At 64.2% G+C, this 17,551-nt stretch overlaps 2 protein-coding genes and 1 non-coding gene across 3 annotated transcripts in view; 2 read left to right on the forward strand and 1 right to left on the reverse strand.

Moving 5' to 3' along the window:
* Positions 1–2,660, forward strand: part of R3HDM4 (R3H domain containing 4) — a gene marked incomplete at its 5' end in the record, with an annotated part of 8,534 nt that extends 5,874 nt beyond the window's left edge. Inside the window, 4 exons of the mRNA XM_046638336.1 lie at positions 202–287; positions 730–815; positions 898–953; positions 1,641–2,660. Coding sequence (XP_046494292.1) covers positions 202–287; positions 730–815; positions 898–953; positions 1,641–1,744 — 332 coding nt within the window. The remainder of the gene's footprint in view (positions 1–201; positions 288–729; positions 816–897; positions 954–1,640) is intronic.
* A 3,214-nt stretch (positions 2,661–5,874) lies between these two features.
* On the reverse strand, positions 5,875–5,981 carry LOC124225902 (U6 spliceosomal RNA). Its single transcript, XR_006885125.1, has one exon. It is a non-coding gene; the product is annotated as a U6 spliceosomal RNA (small nuclear RNA).
* A 258-nt stretch (positions 5,982–6,239) lies between these two features.
* The window catches only part of MED16 (mediator complex subunit 16), a 15,252-nt gene continuing 3,940 nt past the window's right edge, over positions 6,240–17,551 (forward strand). The window contains exons 1-11 of the mRNA XM_046638228.1: positions 6,240–6,376; positions 7,926–8,101; positions 8,633–8,740; positions 9,006–9,175; positions 10,393–10,824; positions 11,453–11,558; positions 13,409–13,564; positions 14,218–14,429; positions 15,335–15,541; positions 16,444–16,654; positions 17,243–17,376. Coding sequence (XP_046494184.1) covers positions 7,969–8,101; positions 8,633–8,740; positions 9,006–9,175; positions 10,393–10,824; positions 11,453–11,558; positions 13,409–13,564; positions 14,218–14,429; positions 15,335–15,541; positions 16,444–16,654; positions 17,243–17,376 — 1,869 coding nt within the window. The 5' untranslated portion in view covers positions 6,240–6,376; positions 7,926–7,968. The remainder of the gene's footprint in view (positions 6,377–7,925; positions 8,102–8,632; positions 8,741–9,005; positions 9,176–10,392; positions 10,825–11,452; positions 11,559–13,408; positions 13,565–14,217; positions 14,430–15,334; positions 15,542–16,443; positions 16,655–17,242; positions 17,377–17,551) is intronic.

A 17,551-nucleotide genomic window follows, 5' to 3' on the forward strand; every position in this document is an offset into this window, starting at 1 on the left:
GGGGCCCAGTGGATGGGGCGGAGCCTGGGTGTGGGCGGGGGCCCAGTGGATGGGGCGGAGCCTGGGTGTGGGCGGGGCCCAGGGGCAGGTGAGAGGACCCTGGCTTGTGGGCGGGCCCAGGGACAGGTGGGGAGGTACCTGGTGTGTGGGCGGGCCCGGCGGCTGACCTCAGTGGCTGCCCCGCGACTTGGGCTCTTGCAGAGGACCCGGCCTACACGCCCCGCGAGTGCTTCCAGCGCATCAGCCGGCGTCTGCGAGCCGTCCTCAAGCGGAGCCGCATCCCCATGGTGGGTAGCAGGCTGGGCCTCCTCTGTCCCCACACGCCTGGTCTGTTTTAATGGCCTTTTTTCTCAACTTCTCAACGGAGGTTGAGGGAGGGGGACACTGGTTCCCCGGTGTGCAGTGGAGTCCTGGAGACAGGGCGAGATAGAGACCAGTGTAATCAGACTGCAAGACCCAGGGCCTGGCAAAGGGTCTCCTTAAGGGTGGGAGGGGCAGGGGCAATGAACCTGGGCACTGCAGGATGTGTAGGAGTTCACCAGGCAATAGGTGCAGGCAGTCAAAGATATGGAGATATCGAAGTGCCTGCCGTCCTTGGAAACAGTTAGCCTCACGGAGCCGGTCAGAGGCTGCCTTTGAACGCAGGGCCTTGAACTCTGGAGGCTCCCCTGGGCGTGGGGGGCCTGGATCCCACAGTCGGCCTGACCCCTGGGCTGGCCTCTCCCACAGGAAACGCTGGAGACCTGGGAGGAGCGGCTACTCAGATTCTTCTCGGTGTCCCCCCAGGCTGTGTACACGGCCATGCTGGACAACAGGTGACCGGGTGGGGCGGACGTGGCAAGCTGCCCGGGGTGGCCGGCTCTGGCCCACGGCCACTCACCCCCCCTCCCTCCGCAGCTTCGAGAGGCTCCTGCTTCACGCCGTCTGCCAGTACATGGACCTCATCTCGGCCAGTAAGTGCCTGGCGGCCCCCGGGACCCCAGTCGGCCCATTCAGCCCCAGGAAACCGAGGCCGGGGTTACACCCGTCTGGTTACTCAGCGGGAGCTGCTGGGGAGGAGAGAGCGGTAGCAGAGTTGGCAGCGGGCTCTGTGTTAATTCCCCAGAAGCCCCCTGTGCGTCTGGCCCACAGGGGTGACGCTGTGGACACAGACACCCCTCAATCTGCCTCTTCAGGACTTGCGGGGAGAGGGGCCTGGGGGATGAGGCTGGGACCCCGAGATGAGATGAGGGGTCCCCAGCAACAGCAGGGTTCTCATTTAGCCATCGTCCCCTTCCACTGTGCCACGCGTGTCACTTCCAGCAAGTGCCACGTCCCGGGGCCTGTGTCCCCGCTTTTGCAGCCCCCCAGGGAGGGTCCTCGCAGGCCCTTGCCCGGCCCCTGGGCGCCCCATCGGGTCCTTGCTCCCTGCGCCTGTCTCTCCGCCTCCCGCCTGCAGTTGCTAAGGAGACGGTTTCCATGGCAACCTCAGCACGGCTGCTCCTGCGGCCCCCACGCTGGCCTTTGTTCCCGCAGACTCCGGCGAGGGGCTGGGCTGGGGGTGCTTGTCTGTGGGAGTCGACGGGGGGCCTGCACACGGGGGGAGGGGGGTCCCTGGGAAGATGGGGCCTCTCGCCTGCCTCACTGTCCCTCTCCCTTAGGTGCCGACCTCGAGGGCAGGCGGCAGATGAAGGTCAGCAACCGGCACCTGGACTTCCTGCCGCCGGGGCTGCTCCTGTCCGCTTACCTGGAGCAGCGCAGCTGATGGCGGCCCCGCAGCGCCCAGACCTCCCTACCATCCGCTAAAATATCTTTATTATTTTTAAAATTTGTCTTTGGAAATGCAATCTTCCCCCCTTGGGGTAGGTCTGTCTCACCCCGGCCCCCCTCCCTGCCCAGCCCTTCCAGATAAACTCTGGCGGCTGGAGCTGCCCTGGACTATATCGGCCCGTAGCTCCTCGCTCTGGGACTTGTATTTCGGCGGGGAGACCCGGCCTGGTCACTTCCATGTTCCTTCTTCGTTCAGATTTTTCTGCCTGTTCTGAAGCTTAAGCGAGGAGGGAGAGGCTGGGTTTTTATCACTTTTAATGAATTTGATGTGATTTGTTGTAGATTTTTAAATTTCCCTTTTGGGAAGAAAAACCAAAAACTCGCCCCCACTGATAAATCCGGGGGTGTCGTTCCAGTCCCTGCTTGACCCCCCACTCCCAGTTTTTGGCTTCGTGGAGGTGGGTGGGGGAGTCTCTGGGGCCTCGTCCCTCGCCCTGGGACTGTCACGTCTTGTGTGTGTGTGCGTGCGCGCGCCTGGCGACCCAGGGCGGAAGCTGCGTTTGAAATGCTGGTTTTACCCTCTTTTGGGGATGTGTGTTGTCCTCCCCTGGTGTCTTTTGGTGGCTCTTGGGGCCCCGCCGGCTCTATACACCCCCCCCCCCCCCCCCCCCGTTCTCCGCACCCTTCCTACCGGGGGTCTGGGACTTCCAGCCAGAAGCCTCCGCCCCCGGACCACCCCGGTTCCCCCTCCATGTCCCCTCGGCGCTCCCAGCCTGATGCTTTGGGGTGTCCTCGGGCTGGCCACTCCGGCCTGGGCCCCCAAGAGCAGGGCTGGGGGCGCCCCTCCCGTGCATGTGTCTCATTGTGCTTTGGGAAGAGTGCAGAGTCAATAAATTCCTGGTGCTCTTGTCTCCGCTGTGGGGTTTCCTTTGGGGCAGGGCTGGGGGCGCCTTAGGCTCCGGGGGCGCCTGGGTCCTGTCCTGGGGGGCTGCAGGCCTCGGCGACGGGGCTTGGCGCTGAGTGACGCCCCGACAGTGGGGCAGGTGCGGGGAGACTGCTGGGGGTATCGGCCCCGGAACCGTCCCCCCCCCAGGTGCCCAGCCTGGAACCCCAGCTCTGCCGTTTCCCAGCCGCGTGGCCTCTGGTCACTTGTGTGAGCTTCCTGGGGACAAAGTACCCCACATTGCGGCTGAAAACCGCAGGAATCCATCGCCTCCAGCTCTGGAGCCAGAAGTCCGAGATCCAGGGGGCCCGGGCCGCGCTCCCCCCGGAGGCTCCGCGGAGGGTCCCTCCCGCCTCTCCCGGCCTCCGCGGCTCGGGCATCCCCGGGCGTGTGGCCGCGGCCCTCCAGCCTCCGCCTCGTCATCATGTGGCCTCTCGCCCTGCGTGTGTCCGGGACTGGCCGGTGTCCCGGGACGGCCCCAGCCTGGGTTTTCCGTGATCTCAGTGAGGCACGTGCCCTGCTCAGGGCGCCACGTCGGGGACTCCCTGCCGTCCACGTGGCCCCTCTCTGCTGGCGGGGGCCGTGAGCTCCTGCACTCGGGGTCCCCCCTCCACACCGAGCCCTCGGGAAGGGTCGCCGTGCGCAGCCCTCGCGGGGGTGGGAGCTGCACTGAGGCCAGAGCTCTGCGTTATTATTGGGAATCCCACATGACATGTCTCTTCTCCCCGCGTGTTTATCCAGCTGTTAGATCTCTAGGGTCGCGGGGCCGGGCGCCCCAGTGGTTGGGTTCGCGGATTCCGCTTCTGCGGCCCAGGGTTTCGTTGGTTCGGATCCCAGGCGTGGACATGGCACCGCTCGTCAGGCCACGCTGAGGTGGCATCCCACATGCCACAACTGGAAGGACCCACAACTAGAATATACAGCTGTGTACGCAGGGGGCTTTGGGGAGAAAACGGAAAGCGGTGCTAGGTCCGCGCCCAGGATCCGAACCGGGGAAGCCGGGCCACCAAAGCAGAGCGCGGGACCCAACCACTCGGCCACCAGGCCGGCCCCTAAGTTTAGACAGTTTTAAAGATAGATGCTAAAGGACGAAATCCCAGTGGTTAGGACGGAGGACGCAAGGAGATACAGGGAGCTGCGAGGCCCCCGCTCGTGAAGGGCACTGAATGCCGGGTTCCCAGAGGACAGGGCTGGGCTGCAGGGTGTCCGATGTGTGGACTCCGGGGGCGCCCACCGGCCGCGTCCACGCCCATGCGGATTCTAGCCCTGCGGTTGCCACTGCGGGGCTGTGGGCTCCTTCCACCCCTCCAGCCCAGCTCGGTCCCCAGGCAGCCCGGCCTCCGGGCCTTTGCCCAGGCGGTGCCTCCCGCCCCGTGCACCCCTCCCTGCAGCCCCAGGAGGCCTTCCTGGAGAAGACCTTCCAAACGGAGCCTCCGGCAGGAACAGAAGCAACTTCTGGAGGAGGAATTGGGGACGGGGTTGGAATCCAGAAGGGCCCCCGAGTGCGCAAGTCACCCCGTTTATCAGAGCCTCAGTTTCCCCACCTATGAACAACAGAAATGTAAAGCATGGAACAGCAAGAGACCCCAAGGAACCAAAGCAACCCTGAGAGAAAAGAACAAAGCTGGGGCGTCACACTCCCTGATTTCAAAATATACTGAAAGCTATAGTGACCAAAACAGCATGGTGCCAGCCCAAAACAGACACACAGATCAGTGGAACAGGATCCAGAGCCCAGAAATAAACCTACACATCGATGGACAGCTAATTCCCAACAAAGGAGCCAAGAACATACAGTGGAGAAAGGAAAGTCTCCTCAATAAATGGTGTTGGGAAAACTGGACAGCCACATGCAAAAGAATGGCAGTAAACCATTATCTTACACCATGCAGAAAAATAGACTCAAAATGGATTAAAGACTTGAAGGTGAGACCTGAAACCATAAAACTCCTAGAAGAAAATATAGCCAGTACACTCTTTGACATCAGTCTTAGAAGGATCGTTTCCAATACCATGTCTACTTGGACAAGGGAAACAAGGGACTCCATCAGAGTAAAGAGCATCTGGAAGGCAAAGGAAACCAGGAAAAAAACAAAAAGACGACCCACTAACTGGGAGAAAATATTTGCAAATCATATATCCGACAAGGGGTTAATCTCCACAACATATATAGAACTCACACAACTCAATAACAAAAAAACAAACAACCCGATCAAAAAATGGGCAGAGGATGTGAACAGACATTTTTCCAAAGAAGAGACACAGATGGCCAATAAACACATGAAAAGATGTTCAACATCACTAATCATCAAGGAAATGCAAGTCAAAACCACAGTGAGATATCATTTTACACCCATTAGAATGGCTATAATCACCATGACAAAAAATAAATATTGGTGAGGATGTTGAGAAAAGGGAACCCTCTTCCACTGCTGGTGGGAATGCAAACTGGTGCAGCCGCTATGGAAAACAGTATAGAGATTTCTCAGAAAATTAAAAATAGAAATAACGTATGACCCAGCTATCCCACTACTGGGTCTTTATTCAAACAATTTGAAATCCACAATTCAAAGAGACTTATGCACCCCGTGTTCACTGCAGCATTATTCACAACAGTCAAGACAGGCAAACAACCCAGGTGCCCATCGACCTATGATTAGATAAAGAAGATGTGTTATATATACACAATGGAACAGTACTCAGCCATCAAAAAGACAAAATCATGCCATTTGTGACAACATGGATGGACCTTGAGGATATTATGCTGAGCGAAATAAGTCAGAGGGAGAAAGTCAAATACCATATAGTCTCACTCACATGTGGAAGATAAAAACGACAAGGACAACAAACGAGCAAGCAGACACAGAGGTTAGATGGGCGGTTACCAGAGGGGAAGGAGGAGGGCAGGGGCCAGAGAGCGGACAGGGCGCAGGTGATGGTGATGGAGGGAAAATCAGATTTTGGGTGGTGAACACACACCCACACACACCCACACACACCCACACACACCCACACACACCCACACACACCCACACACACCCACACACACAGAAATGTAAAGCAAACAGGAATGGAACCAGCTTTTGGAGGAGTTGAGGATGGGGAAGTGTCCTCGATTGGATATGTCGCTCAGCTGATCAAGCCTCAGTTTCCCCACCCGCGGAGGTCAGAAAAGGAAGGTACAAAATATGGAACGCTTCACGAATTTGCGTGTCATCCTTGCGCAGGGGCCATGCTAATCTTCTCTGTATCGTTCCAATTTTAGTATATGTGCTGCCGAAGCGAGCACAAACGCTGCCGCGGCCGGAAGGCTATTTATAGGGCATAGAACCAATTTCTTTACGGTAAGGGTGAATTCCGTTAAAAAAAGGTTTAGCCACTCGCCCATTTCTTATGTATCAGTACAACTCATAGCATAACCAACTGGAGTCACGCGCCGGAGTTGAGAAGGTGTTCGTTGTTCTACCAAATATAACTCAGGTGGCTGCTGGGAATTGTTAATAGACATATGCAAATAACCCGGAAGCGGGGAGGAGCCGGAGCCGCCGCCGCCGTCCCAGAAGCCTCCGGGAAGCGGCCGCACTGCGCGGGCGTCTCGTTGGTCGCGGGAAAGATGGCGGCGCCGGAGCCGGGGTGTTAGGGCGAGTGCGGGCCGTCTGCTCGGCTGGACGCTCGGCCGGCCCGGTGAGCGCGGGGCTGCGGGGCTTGGGGAGAATGCTGGCGGCCGGACGGCGCCCGCGGCGCCGGGGAGCGCGGCCCGGAGAAGGCGGGGCCTTGCGGGCCCGGGGCGGGGCCTGTGGGGTCAGAGGGCGGGTCTGGAAAGCAAAGGGTGCTGGGTACGCGGGCTGGCGCGCACTGGGCGGGGTCGGGGTGTAGGGGCCGAGACAAGGGGTGAAGCCTGAGGCGAGCTGGGGGTGGCGACGAGTTCGGGAAGCGGGGGTCATGGGGGCGGGGCCTAGAGGTTGTAGCTCCTGGGGGCGGGGCCTGGAGCGCATCCGGGGCGGGGCTTGGAACGTTTAGACGCCCCCCGAGGGGCGGGGCCAAAAGGTCGCAGCTCCTGGTGGGCGGGGCCTAGAGCACGATGGGGCGGGGCCAAAGTGGTTGCGGTTCCTGGTGGGCGGGGCCTAGAGATTATGTCCTAGGGCGGGGCTTAAGAATGATAGGGGTTTGGAGGCGGGACCTGGAGATCATGTCGGGTCCTTGGGGTGGGATCTGGGGGTCTGCAGGGGAGAATTGGAGGTGGGACCTGGAGAACATGGGGGCGGGGCCTGGAAAGCACAAGGTGTTAGGGGCAGTGCTGGAGCGTTTCCGGGCTGGACCTAGGGGTTATTTGGGGTCCCTGGGGTGGAGCCTGAGACTTTAGGCCGCGCCTGGGGGCTCCAGGGGCAAGTTGGGAGCCGGGTCTGGAAAGCAAAGAATGTAGTGGATGGGGATGAAGGGCTTGGGGGCGGGGTGTAAGGGCTGTTGGAGGGACTTGGGGGCGGGGCCTGGTGTTCCAGGGCGGGGCTGGAAGAATGGGGGGTCGGGGGGGGGGGGGGTTTGAAAGAAATGGGGTTGGGGGTTCTTCCATCTCACTGGAGTTTGGAGGTGAAAGGAAACATCCCACAGCGAGCTGCTGCCTCCCTGCCTGTCTCCCCATCTCCGCATAAGGCGGCCCCACATGCGCTCTTGCACGTCTGTGGGGTCTTCTTCCTCCAGGATAGACCCCGGGTCGCACCTCTCCTCGCAGTTTCCTCTGCCCCTGTCATTGCCCACCCGGACCGGTGCAGTTCCCCCCCCCCCCCACGTCCCCCAGCTGCGCCCTCCAGACAGCCAGGGGGTCTCTTGAAACATAGATGGGTCACGGCCCACCACGGGCTCCCACCTCACCCAGGGCCCTGCACCACCTGCCTCGTCGTCCCCTCCCTGCCCTCACCTTGCCCCCTCCCCTCACTCACTCTGCTCCAGCCCCTCTGGCCACCCGGCCACTCCTTGAACATCTGGGGTTCCATCTGGCCTCTGGGCCTTTGTGCTGGCAGTTCCCACCACCTGGAATGCTCTTCCCTCAGACATCTGCCTGCCTCGCCCCCTCACAGCTGTGCTCCTGTAGTCTCCCCGGCCCCCTCCCCACACACACATGCGACCCAAGGGCCAGGGTCGGGACCCTGTCACTCTCTGGCCACCCGGCATCCTGCCTGCACGCGCCCCCTGTGGGGACTCAGTGAATGTCGATGACAAGCTGTCCCCCCTCCAGGAGCTGGGACGTCCTCACCGCGTGCCCTGTGGCAGGTAGCGCCATGGACCTGGCCTACGTCTGTGAGTGGGAGAAATGGCCCAAGAGCACCCACTGCCCGTCAGTGCCGCTGGCCTGCGCCTGGTCCTGCCGCAACCTCGTCGCCTTCACCACGGACCTCCGCAACGATGACCAGGGTGCGCCCCCTCCTAGCCCCTCTGTGCCACCGTGGGGGGCCCGAGGCCTGCCTGGGAGCGCCCCCACTGCCCAGGCCCTCCGGGCTTCCTCCTCCATAACTGGGGCGGGGCCGGCAGTGCCGTGCTGACCCTTCTGGTGCCTGGGACACGGGGGTCGCCCCTGTGGGGTGGAGCGGGGTGAGCGTGGAGCTCCGTCGACCAAGTTACATGTGCCCGTTAGAGAAAAGCAGAGCAGCGCAGGGGCTCAGGAGAGAGAGCACCAGCCGCTGCTGCCATTGTGGGATCGTTTTCTTCCAGTTCTACTTTCCGTGTCTTTTAAAGACGTGGTTGTAGCCACACTGGTGGCAGAGCCCCAGGCCTGCTCTGGTCTCCCGACGGGGACGAGCCTGTTCCTCAGTTGACCGGGCGTGGGTGGTGGCTCTGTGCCGTCCCCGTGGGCGGGGTGTTGGCTGGGTTCTTCTCGAGCCCTGGTCATCGGGAGCTGGGGGGCCATGTCGTCGCCGCTGTGCTGACCGCGCCTGGTCCCTGCAGACCTGACCCGCATGATCCACATCCTGGACACGGAGCACCCCTGGGAGGTGCACTCCATCAGCTCAGAGCACAGCGAGGCCATCACCTGCCTCGAGTGGGACCAGTCAGGTAAGGCGGCCTGGGGACCTGAGGCGCACCCTGACCCCGGACCCTGGACCGCAGAGCACTGTGCTCTGTCTTTTCTCAGTTGCGTCCCCAATGTCCAGAGCTGAGACTCGAACCCTCGACCTGTGGCTTGGCGGCCAGTGCTCCCCCTGTTCCCCGTGTCCAGAGTCATTTCCGGAACATGCCCTGTGCCGTGCTGCCCTGCCTCCACGGGCTGGCTTCTCCGCTGCACCTGCTGGGGGTTTGTGACACGGGGTTGCCCCCACAGGCTCCCGGCTCCTGTCAGCTGATGCCGACGGGCAGATCAAGTGCTGGAGCATGGCGGACCACCTGGCCAACAGCTGGGAGAGCCCCGTGGGCAGCCTGGTGGAGGGGGACCCCATCGTGGCCCTGTCCTGGCTGCACAACGGTGTGAAGCTGGCGCTGCACGTGGAAAAGGTGAGCGTCGGGCCTGAGTGAGCGGGGCGGGTGGACGAGGTCATTCACCCTGCCCGTCCACCCGCCAGCCCGGCTCCTCTCCCACCGCCAGCGTCCTCTGGCTTGTGGAGCCCTGGGCCCAGCTCACCTGCGATCGAGCTGTCTGTTGGTACCTGTATTTCCAGTGGGCCGCCCACGTAGCTGATGGCTGCTGTCCTCAGTGAGATGCCCATTTAACTGATGGCTGCTGTCCTCAGAACCCAGCCCACCCTTTAATTCAGTAGCATCCCAGAGCCCCTGTCTGTGCCCCGTGATTGAGCCCAGCATCCCCATTAAGAGCGGGAGCCACCGGGGTCGGGGCGCCTGAGTTCAGATCCTGACTTCACGCCTGTGTGTGTCCCTCCCCTCGTTGTCCAGTGGGGTCGGTGGGGGGTTGTGGCGGAGATTCAAGGAGAGAAGGTGTGAGCCGTCTGGCGCGAGGTGAGGCCCCTCTGGCTGGGCCACTCCCTGGAACCAGAAGGCCCTCCTGGATCGAGGCAGCGGAAAGTGTCTTTGCTCCTGTGGCTCCCCTGGTCCGCTCCCTGGGGCCAGCGCAGGGCCGCGCACTTCCTGTGGGCCTGTGGCTGCAGTGCTCATGGCCGGGCTCCACGCCACGGGGGGCAGCTTGGGATGGGCTGCTTCGACCGTAAGGGCTTTGTTGAGGTTATGCACGGACCCTGTGGCTCGCCCACTTAGAGTGCACAGTTTAGTGTTTCGTGTCTAGCGCAGCCAGCCCGCTGACTCCAGAACGTTCCATGGCTCCTGACGTTGTGCAGCCCCACCCACTTGTCAGTGGAGCCCGATCGGCAGCTGCTTCTGCGTCACTTGTGCAGAGTGGGAGCCGACCGTCGCAGCAGCCCGGCCTGGCCCACAGAGCGGAAAATGCTGGGCGGCCGGGCCTTAGAGAGAGATGCTGACCCTGTCCTCCCGGTGTCCGGTCACTCAGTCCTCACACGGACCTCTGGGCTACAGACGAGGAGACTGAGGGTCAGAGAGGTGGTGTCTCACAGCGCTCGCGGGCCCAGGGCAGGATTTGAACTCAAGGCCACGGTCTCGCGGTTTCTGCCCCGTGGTCCCTGTGTGTTTCTGTGGACGCGACTCTCAGAGGGGGCTCGTGGGGTTGCAGAAGGCAGACCCCTAGAGGCTGGGGGCCTCTCTCCCGCCGCCCTGAGCAGCCCCTCGCCTCCCGCCCTCCGCAGTCCGGCGCCTCCAGCTTCGGTGAGAAATTCTCCCGGGTCAAGTTCTCGCCGTCCCTCACGCTGTTCGGCGGCAAGCCCATGGAGGGCTGGATCGCGGTGACGGTCAGCGGCCTGGTCACCGTGTCCCTGCTGAAGCCCAGCGGGCAGGTGCTGACGTCCACGGAGAGCCTGTGCCGGCTGCGCGGGCGCGTGGCCCTGGCGGACATCGCCTTCACGGGCGGCGGCAACATCGTGGTGGCCACGGCGGACGGCAGCAGCGCGTCGCCCGTGCAGTTCTACAAGGTGTGCGTGAGCGTGGTCAGCGAGAAGTGCCGAATCGACACCGAGATCCTGCCCTCGCTCTTCATGCGCTGCACCACCGACCTCAACCGCAAGGACAAGTTCCCCGCCATCACCCACCTCAAGTTCCTGGCCCGCGACATGTCGGAGCAGGTGAGCCGCCCATGCCACGGCCACCGAGCGCCACGCGCGTCGTCCTGGGGTCAGGAGTCCGACAGGGTCCCACGGGGCTAAACCCAGGTGAGGGCAGGGCAGGTCCCCCCGGAGGCCCCAGGGGAGGAGCGTGTCCCGCCTCCTCCAGCTTCGAGAGGCGCCGCGTCCTGGGCTCGGGGCCCCTTCCTCCGTCCACACAGCCAGCAGCGCAGCGTCCCCATCTCGGCCTCTGACCCTCCCGCCTCCCTCTGCTCAGGACCCTGGGGTGACCCTGGGCCCCGGGAATCCAGGGTTACCCCCATCCCAGGGGCGTCGACTTAACCATCTGGAGTTCCCTCTGCCCTGTGAGGTGACACAGCCACAGGGCCCGGGACCAGGACGGGGACGTCTTTGGGGCCATCGTTTGGTGGTCACCCCAGTTCCTGTCATAGCCATGCATCAGTAGGGCCCATGCTGCCCCCAGGGAGGGCACCGCCATGGTGACATTGGCTGGTCCAGCATGGCCTCCCCACGGAAGCGCTGTGGCGGGCGGGTGGGCCTGGGTGCGAATCCCCAGGGCTGAGGCCGGAGTTGCCGTGAGCCGTCAAGGGAGGAGGCCAGCGCCCTCACAGCCACTCACGTCCCGCAGGTGCTGCTGTGCGCGTCCAGCCAGACAAGCAGCATCGTGGAGTGCTGGTCCCTGCGCAAGGAGGGGCTGCCCGTGAACAACATCTTCCAGCAGATCTCCCCCGTGGGTGAGTTTCCTCGGCGCCGCTCCTGCTGGCCGCCTGGTCCCCTCTGCATGCCCGCCGAGGGCCGCTGTCCTTCCCGTCCTGCTCAGGGAGCTGAGACTCAGGGGCCATGTGCTCGCCCACGGTCACCCGGCAGGCGACACCTGGCCGCCTCACACCAGCCCCTCCTGTGTGGAGCGTGTGCTGGTCTAGGGAGCGGCAGTGCAAAAGTCCTGGGGCATGAGGCCAGGAGCTGGAGCGGGCTGGGCAAGGGGCAGGCCATGGGGCAGGGCCGGGGGTTCATATGGCGCATGGACCAGGGGAGCTACTTAATCCTGGAGATCACAGAATCCTCCAGAAACCCTGGTTTAGACTGAGGAAACCCAGCTCAGAGGGGTTATGGAGCCTGCCCAGAGCACGCCCCCCAGCTCCCGTCCCCTCCTGTCCCGTCCTCGATCCTGGGGAGCCACGGCTCAGGCGCCCGGCCCCTCCCCCAGCCGGCACCCGCTCTCCACGCAGACCCAGGACGCGCTGGAGCCACTCAGGAGCCAGAAGGGCCACTGGGACTCCAGCCCTGAGCCCAGGACGGGCCGCAGGTGCAGCCGCCCTGCTTGTTCACACTGACAGACCTGGAGCGGGGGCCGTGGGGGCGGGTGCTCCCCGAAGCCGTGGATGAGGCTGCGTCAGGAGGCCCCTGGTGCTGCTGACCTGCAGAGTCGGCACGCGTGCACCGTGGTGGCTGTGCAGTAACAGCGTGCAGCCGGCCGCCACCGCCCTGTCCCCAGACCCGTGCCCGAGCGCTCAAGGGCAGCAGCTGGCGTGGCCCCGCGGCGCAGGCAGGGCATGGGCCTGTACCGGGCATGAGGCGCTGACGCCCCAGGCTGGCCTCGCCATCACAGGCGTCTGTGTGACTGTCGGCAGGAAGGGAGGGTGTGACTCGGATGGCCGGTGCTAGGCCGCGCACGACCCAGACGTCCACAGGGTTGTTCCTGCGAGGCTCTGCCAACGTTGTCCGTGTTGGATACTAGACTCCACCCTGACCTCGGGTGGTCCCAGCCAGCTCTGGGCCTCAGTTTCCCGGGTGCACAGGCAGAGGGAGAGCTGAGAGCCGGCTTTGCTGCGGAACAGGCCGGCCCCGAGCAGAGCCACCGCCGGGTTGTCCTGGGCTGGGCGCCTCGCGCTCCTCCTGGGCCGCGTGTCCGCCGGCAGCCTCCGGGGCGGCTCGGGCTGCTGGCCGTCGGTGGGTGTCCATTCTCCTGTGGCAGCCCAGCCCGGGCGCACGAGCCTCTGCTCGCATCACGTGTGCTGGCACCCATGGGGCCGCCCAGATTCGCAGAGACGCCCACCGCTCGTGGGCCTTTGTTGTCACGCTGAGGGAGGGACAGATGTATGGCCACTTGCCTGTCCAGCTCAAGCCTCAATGGGTGGAGAGCTGGGTCCCACCCAGACCCCCGAGATGCTAAGGGACAGAAAGCCCAACCCGAGCTGGCCGAGTCCCGAGGGGGATTTCGGGGCTCAGGGTGGCAGGGCCTGGGGGTGGGCCACTTCTCGGTGCGTCGGCTCCAGCCGGGGGCGAGGTGGCCTCCACTGCCACTAGCTGACCACCTCTGCTCCGTCCACGGCAGAGGGGGGTTCCCCGGGGGCTCCCAGGGGTCCCCACGTCTCCTTCCAGGGTTTCGGGACATGAGGGCGCCCACCCCGCCTGAGCGCCTACTGTGGATCGCGGCCCGTCTAACCCGGCAGCCGGCTGGGGCAGGGGCCCCGGGGCAGGCGCTGGACGGGCGGAGGGGGCTCGGGGCTGGCGGCTGGTGACCCTGCATGGTCTGCCTCAGTCTGGCCTTCACCCGCCGCCGTCCCGTTCTCCCCACTTTCAGTTGGCGACAAGCAGCCTATGATCCTCAAGTGGCGGATCCTGTCGGCCACCAACGACCTGGACCGTGTGTCCGCCGTGGCGCTGCCCAAGCTGCCCATCTCGCTGACCAACACTGACCTGAAGGTGGCCAGCGACACCCAGTTCTACCCCGGCCTCGGTACGTCTGGTGCACGGGCTCAGTCATGGGGCCGTGGGTGCCGCTCCTAGGCTATGACGCTCCCGCAGGGCTGCGCCTGGTTGACCCAAAGCTGTGCTCGTAGCAGAGAAGAGTTGTCAGTGGCCCGTCAGGGGAGGTCAGGCATGGGGCGGACTCTCCAGGGAAGCCGCCCCTGCAGCCCAGCAGCTGAGTGTCACCCTGAGCGCTGTCCCCGAGTCTCTGACCATGAGCGACCCCAGCCCTGCCCCTGTCCATCACGCGCTTGGGGCTCTCGGCGCCCCTGACCTCCATTCCCACCCCGAGGCCCTTCATGTGCTACCAGCCCCAGGGCCTTTGCATCTGCCGTCCCCGTGGCCTGGACGGCCCCCCACCTTGTCCCTGGAAGTCGTGTCTGCTCACGTCGGCCAGCAGCAGAGCCGGCCGCAAGGGAGCGCGGAGATGTGGCCTGACGGGCAGCTGCTTCTCCTCGCTCCTCGGGGCTGTTAGAGAGGAAGGGAGGCAGCCGGGGGGCTGCTGGACGCTGGGGGCCACGGGGGCTCGGGCTCCTCCCCTCCCCAGGGCAGCGCGTCCCATGGTCCAGAGCAGGAGGGCTGTAGCCGTGGTGGGCGTGTTCCGGGCCCCTCTGGCTGGGCCTGACCCCGCGTGTGCCCCAGGGCTGGCCCTGGCTTTCCACGACGGCAGCGTCCACATCGTGCACCGGCTCTCGCTGCAGACCATGGCCGTGTTCTACAGCTCCGCCGCCCCACGCTCCGTGGACGAGCCGGCTGTCAAGCGCCCTCGGGCCACGGGCCCCGCCGTCCACTTTAAGGCCATGCAGCTGTCCTGGACCTCCCTGGCCCTCGTGGGCATTGACAACCACGGGAAGGTGAACCGTGCGATGCCCGTGGGCCGCCATGGAGGGGGTGGACTGAGGAGGGGCCCTCGGGTGAGGAAGCCCGGTGTGCCTCCGCCCTCCCTGCCCTTTGGTGGCAGGTCACTAACTCGGAGCCTGAGGTGCCTGTGCTTGCGGTGGGTTCACTGTGCGCAGTAGGCGCTCAGGCGGGGTGGGCGCCCTCATGTCCCGAAGCCCTGGAAGGAGACGTGGGGACCCCTTGGAGCCCCTGGGGAACCCCCCACGGCCGGGCCCACACAGTGCCCAGGAACCGCTGCAATCCTGTGCCCGGGGGACTGTCCTGGGGTTGGCGGGAGCCGGTTAGCACCGTCATACGCATCCACACACACTCACACGCACACTCATGCTTTCCCACAGACGCACGCTCATTCACTCACGCACATTCACACTCACACTCTTTCATGCTCACACGCTCACCTGAGCGGGGAGCAGCCCCCCGTTGCCTGGAGGAAAGCGGCTCCCGCAGGTCACAGTCCGTGCACGTTCCCTGTGTCCTCGGTGTGTCCGTGTGGTGGCCTTGCTGGCAGGCCGTCCGGCACCCCTCCTGTGCAACGGTCTGGCTTCTCTGGAACCATCTCCTGCCTTTGACCCGAGCGGATTCACCCCCACGTAGCCGCGGTGGTGGGTCGCGTCACCCCAGAGTCCCCCGCGGAGCTGGGAGCCTTCAGCCTATTTTGGGAAACCTGGTGCCCGTGGCCCAGCGAGTGCAGTTAGCGCTCCACCCGCCAGGCTCCACCTCTGTGGCCACCCACCCAGGATGGGGGACGGTGAGGCCAGGGAGGGAGCGCCAGGCACCCAGAGCCCAGACCCCATCTGTGCGGCCTCAGGGCCCAGGGCCGGCCCCCGTGGCCTCACTGGCCGCCCGCCTTCTCCGGCAGCTGAGCATGCTGCGCATCTCGCCCTCCATGGGCCACGCGCTGGAGGTGCACCTGGCCCTGCGGCACCTGCTCTTCCTGCTGGAGTACTGCATGGTGACCGGCTACGACTGGTGGGACATCCTCCTGCACGTGCAGCCCGGCATGGTGCAGAGCCTGGTGGAGAAGCTGCACGAGGAGTACACGCGCCAGAACGCTGCGCTGCAGCAGGTGAGCAGGGCCGGGGGTGGGGGCCGGGCGCGCACACGCTGTGTTCACACCTGCACACACCGTGCTTTCTCAGAGGGCACACCGGTGTGCAGTGCACCATGCCACCCGAGTAGTGGTGGCAGCCTCCGCCCACACAATAGGTAGGAGCAATAAGCGAGAGGCTTAGAGACGGGGCCGGAGGAACAGGGTCATTTCACATGAGAAGGTCCTGCACCTGTAGACACGAGCGTCCGCGAGGGGCCGTCAGGTCTGGAGACAGTTTGGCACAGGGGGCCACGTGGAGATAGCGGTTTAAAAATCTGTGTCCTCCGCACTGACGATGACCAATCAGGAAGTAGAATGAACAGGAAGGCCCTGGCCCCACAGCAGCCCGATAAGACACGCGTGGGGCTGTCGGGGAGGAGGCCGCGAGCCCTAACCCGGACGCTGCGGGATCAGAGCTGATCCCATCAGGCCAGGACGGCAGCCTGGCTACCACGCGGCCTGAGTGTGAGCAAGTTTCTTATGTTTATCTCACTCAGTCATCTGAGACCACATCCGCCTCTGCCCAGCGCTGCTGACGTCAGGCTGAGTCACTCTCTGGGGGGCTATCCTGGGTGCTATGGGGTGTCGAGCAGCTTCCCTGGCCCCCAGCGAGTCGATGACAAGGGCACCCCCCGGGTGACAACCATAGATATTCCCCAGGTGTCATCTGGTGTCCCTTGCTCCCAGGTTGAGTTCCGCCCTTACAGTGAGGCAGGCACTGATTCTGCCGTAGGAGGGTGAGGCCCAGAGAGGTTAAGCGGCTTGCCCCAGCTTGCCCAGCCCCATCGCTCTCCCGCCAGCCACCCGCTGGCAAATGTGTCTTGCCGGGCCCCTCGGGGTGCCCTGCCCGCCCGCCACCACTCACCCGTCTGCCCCAGGTGCTGTCCACCCGGATCCTGGCCATGAAGGCCTCGCTCTGCAAGCTGTCGCCCTGCACGGTGACGCGCGTGTGCGACTACCACGCCAAGCTCTTCCTCATCGCCGTCAGCTCCACGCTCAAGTCGCTGCTGCGCCCGCACCTGCTCAACACGCCCGACAAGAGTCCCGGCGACCGGCTCACCGAGATCTGTGCCAAGATCACTGATGTCGGTGGGTCCTGGCCCCGCCCTGTGGCCACACACAGGAAGTGGCTTCCCTCCCTCTTGTCTGACCTGACCACAGACCCCCTATAGCTGAGAGCCGATGGTGTGTGGGGCCATCCTCAGTTTGTCGAGGGGCGTCCACAGTGTATGATGCGTGCCAGGCGTGGGGGTCACCCGAGGGGGGGGGACATGTCCTGGCCCTCACAGGTCCCGCCCAGGGCTGGGGACAGATGCTCACAGAGGGGAGCAAAGGATGGGTCGCGCTGGTCCTGTCGGCGGGCGGGGTCTGGGGAATGGTGTCCCTGTTGGAGGGACCCTCAGAGGCCTGGGGCTGGAGGGTGCCCCATACAGGTGGCCCGAGCTCGTTCTGAGGGCCAGCCGTGGATGCCCAGGCCCCCTCGATCCACCCCTGCCCTCCAGGTCCCCGCACAGCCACGCTCACCCCCATTTGCTGTTCATGGCATTGGGGTTGCCCCGTCCGGGGCCCAGGGCACAGCGGGTGCTGGTGGAGGGGCTGAGGGTGCAAAGCCAGGTCGCCGGTGTGTGCACGTGAGTCCCCGGCACCCCTGACCGCCATCTTGCCATCTCCTTCCAGACATCGACAAGGTCATGATCAACCTCAAGACAGAGGAGTTTGTGCTGGACATGAACACGCTCCAGGCGCTGCAGCAGCTCCTGCAGTGGGTGGGCGACTTCGTGCTCTACCTGCTGGCCAGCCTGCCCAACCAGGTGTGCCCGCCCGGCCCTGCCCCTCCCGGGCCCCGCCCCTCACGACCTCGTCTGGCCCCGCCCTCCCAGGCCCCGCCCACCACGACCTCGTCTGGCCCCGCCCCTCCAGAGCCCCCGCTCACCACGATCTCGTCTGGCCCCGCCCTCCCAGGCCCCGCCCACCACGACCTCGTCT

This window comes from Equus quagga, chromosome 14, assembly GCF_021613505.1.
Source record: "Equus quagga isolate Etosha38 chromosome 14, UCLA_HA_Equagga_1.0, whole genome shotgun sequence".
Taxonomy (NCBI): Eukaryota; Metazoa; Chordata; class Mammalia; order Perissodactyla; family Equidae; genus Equus; species Equus quagga.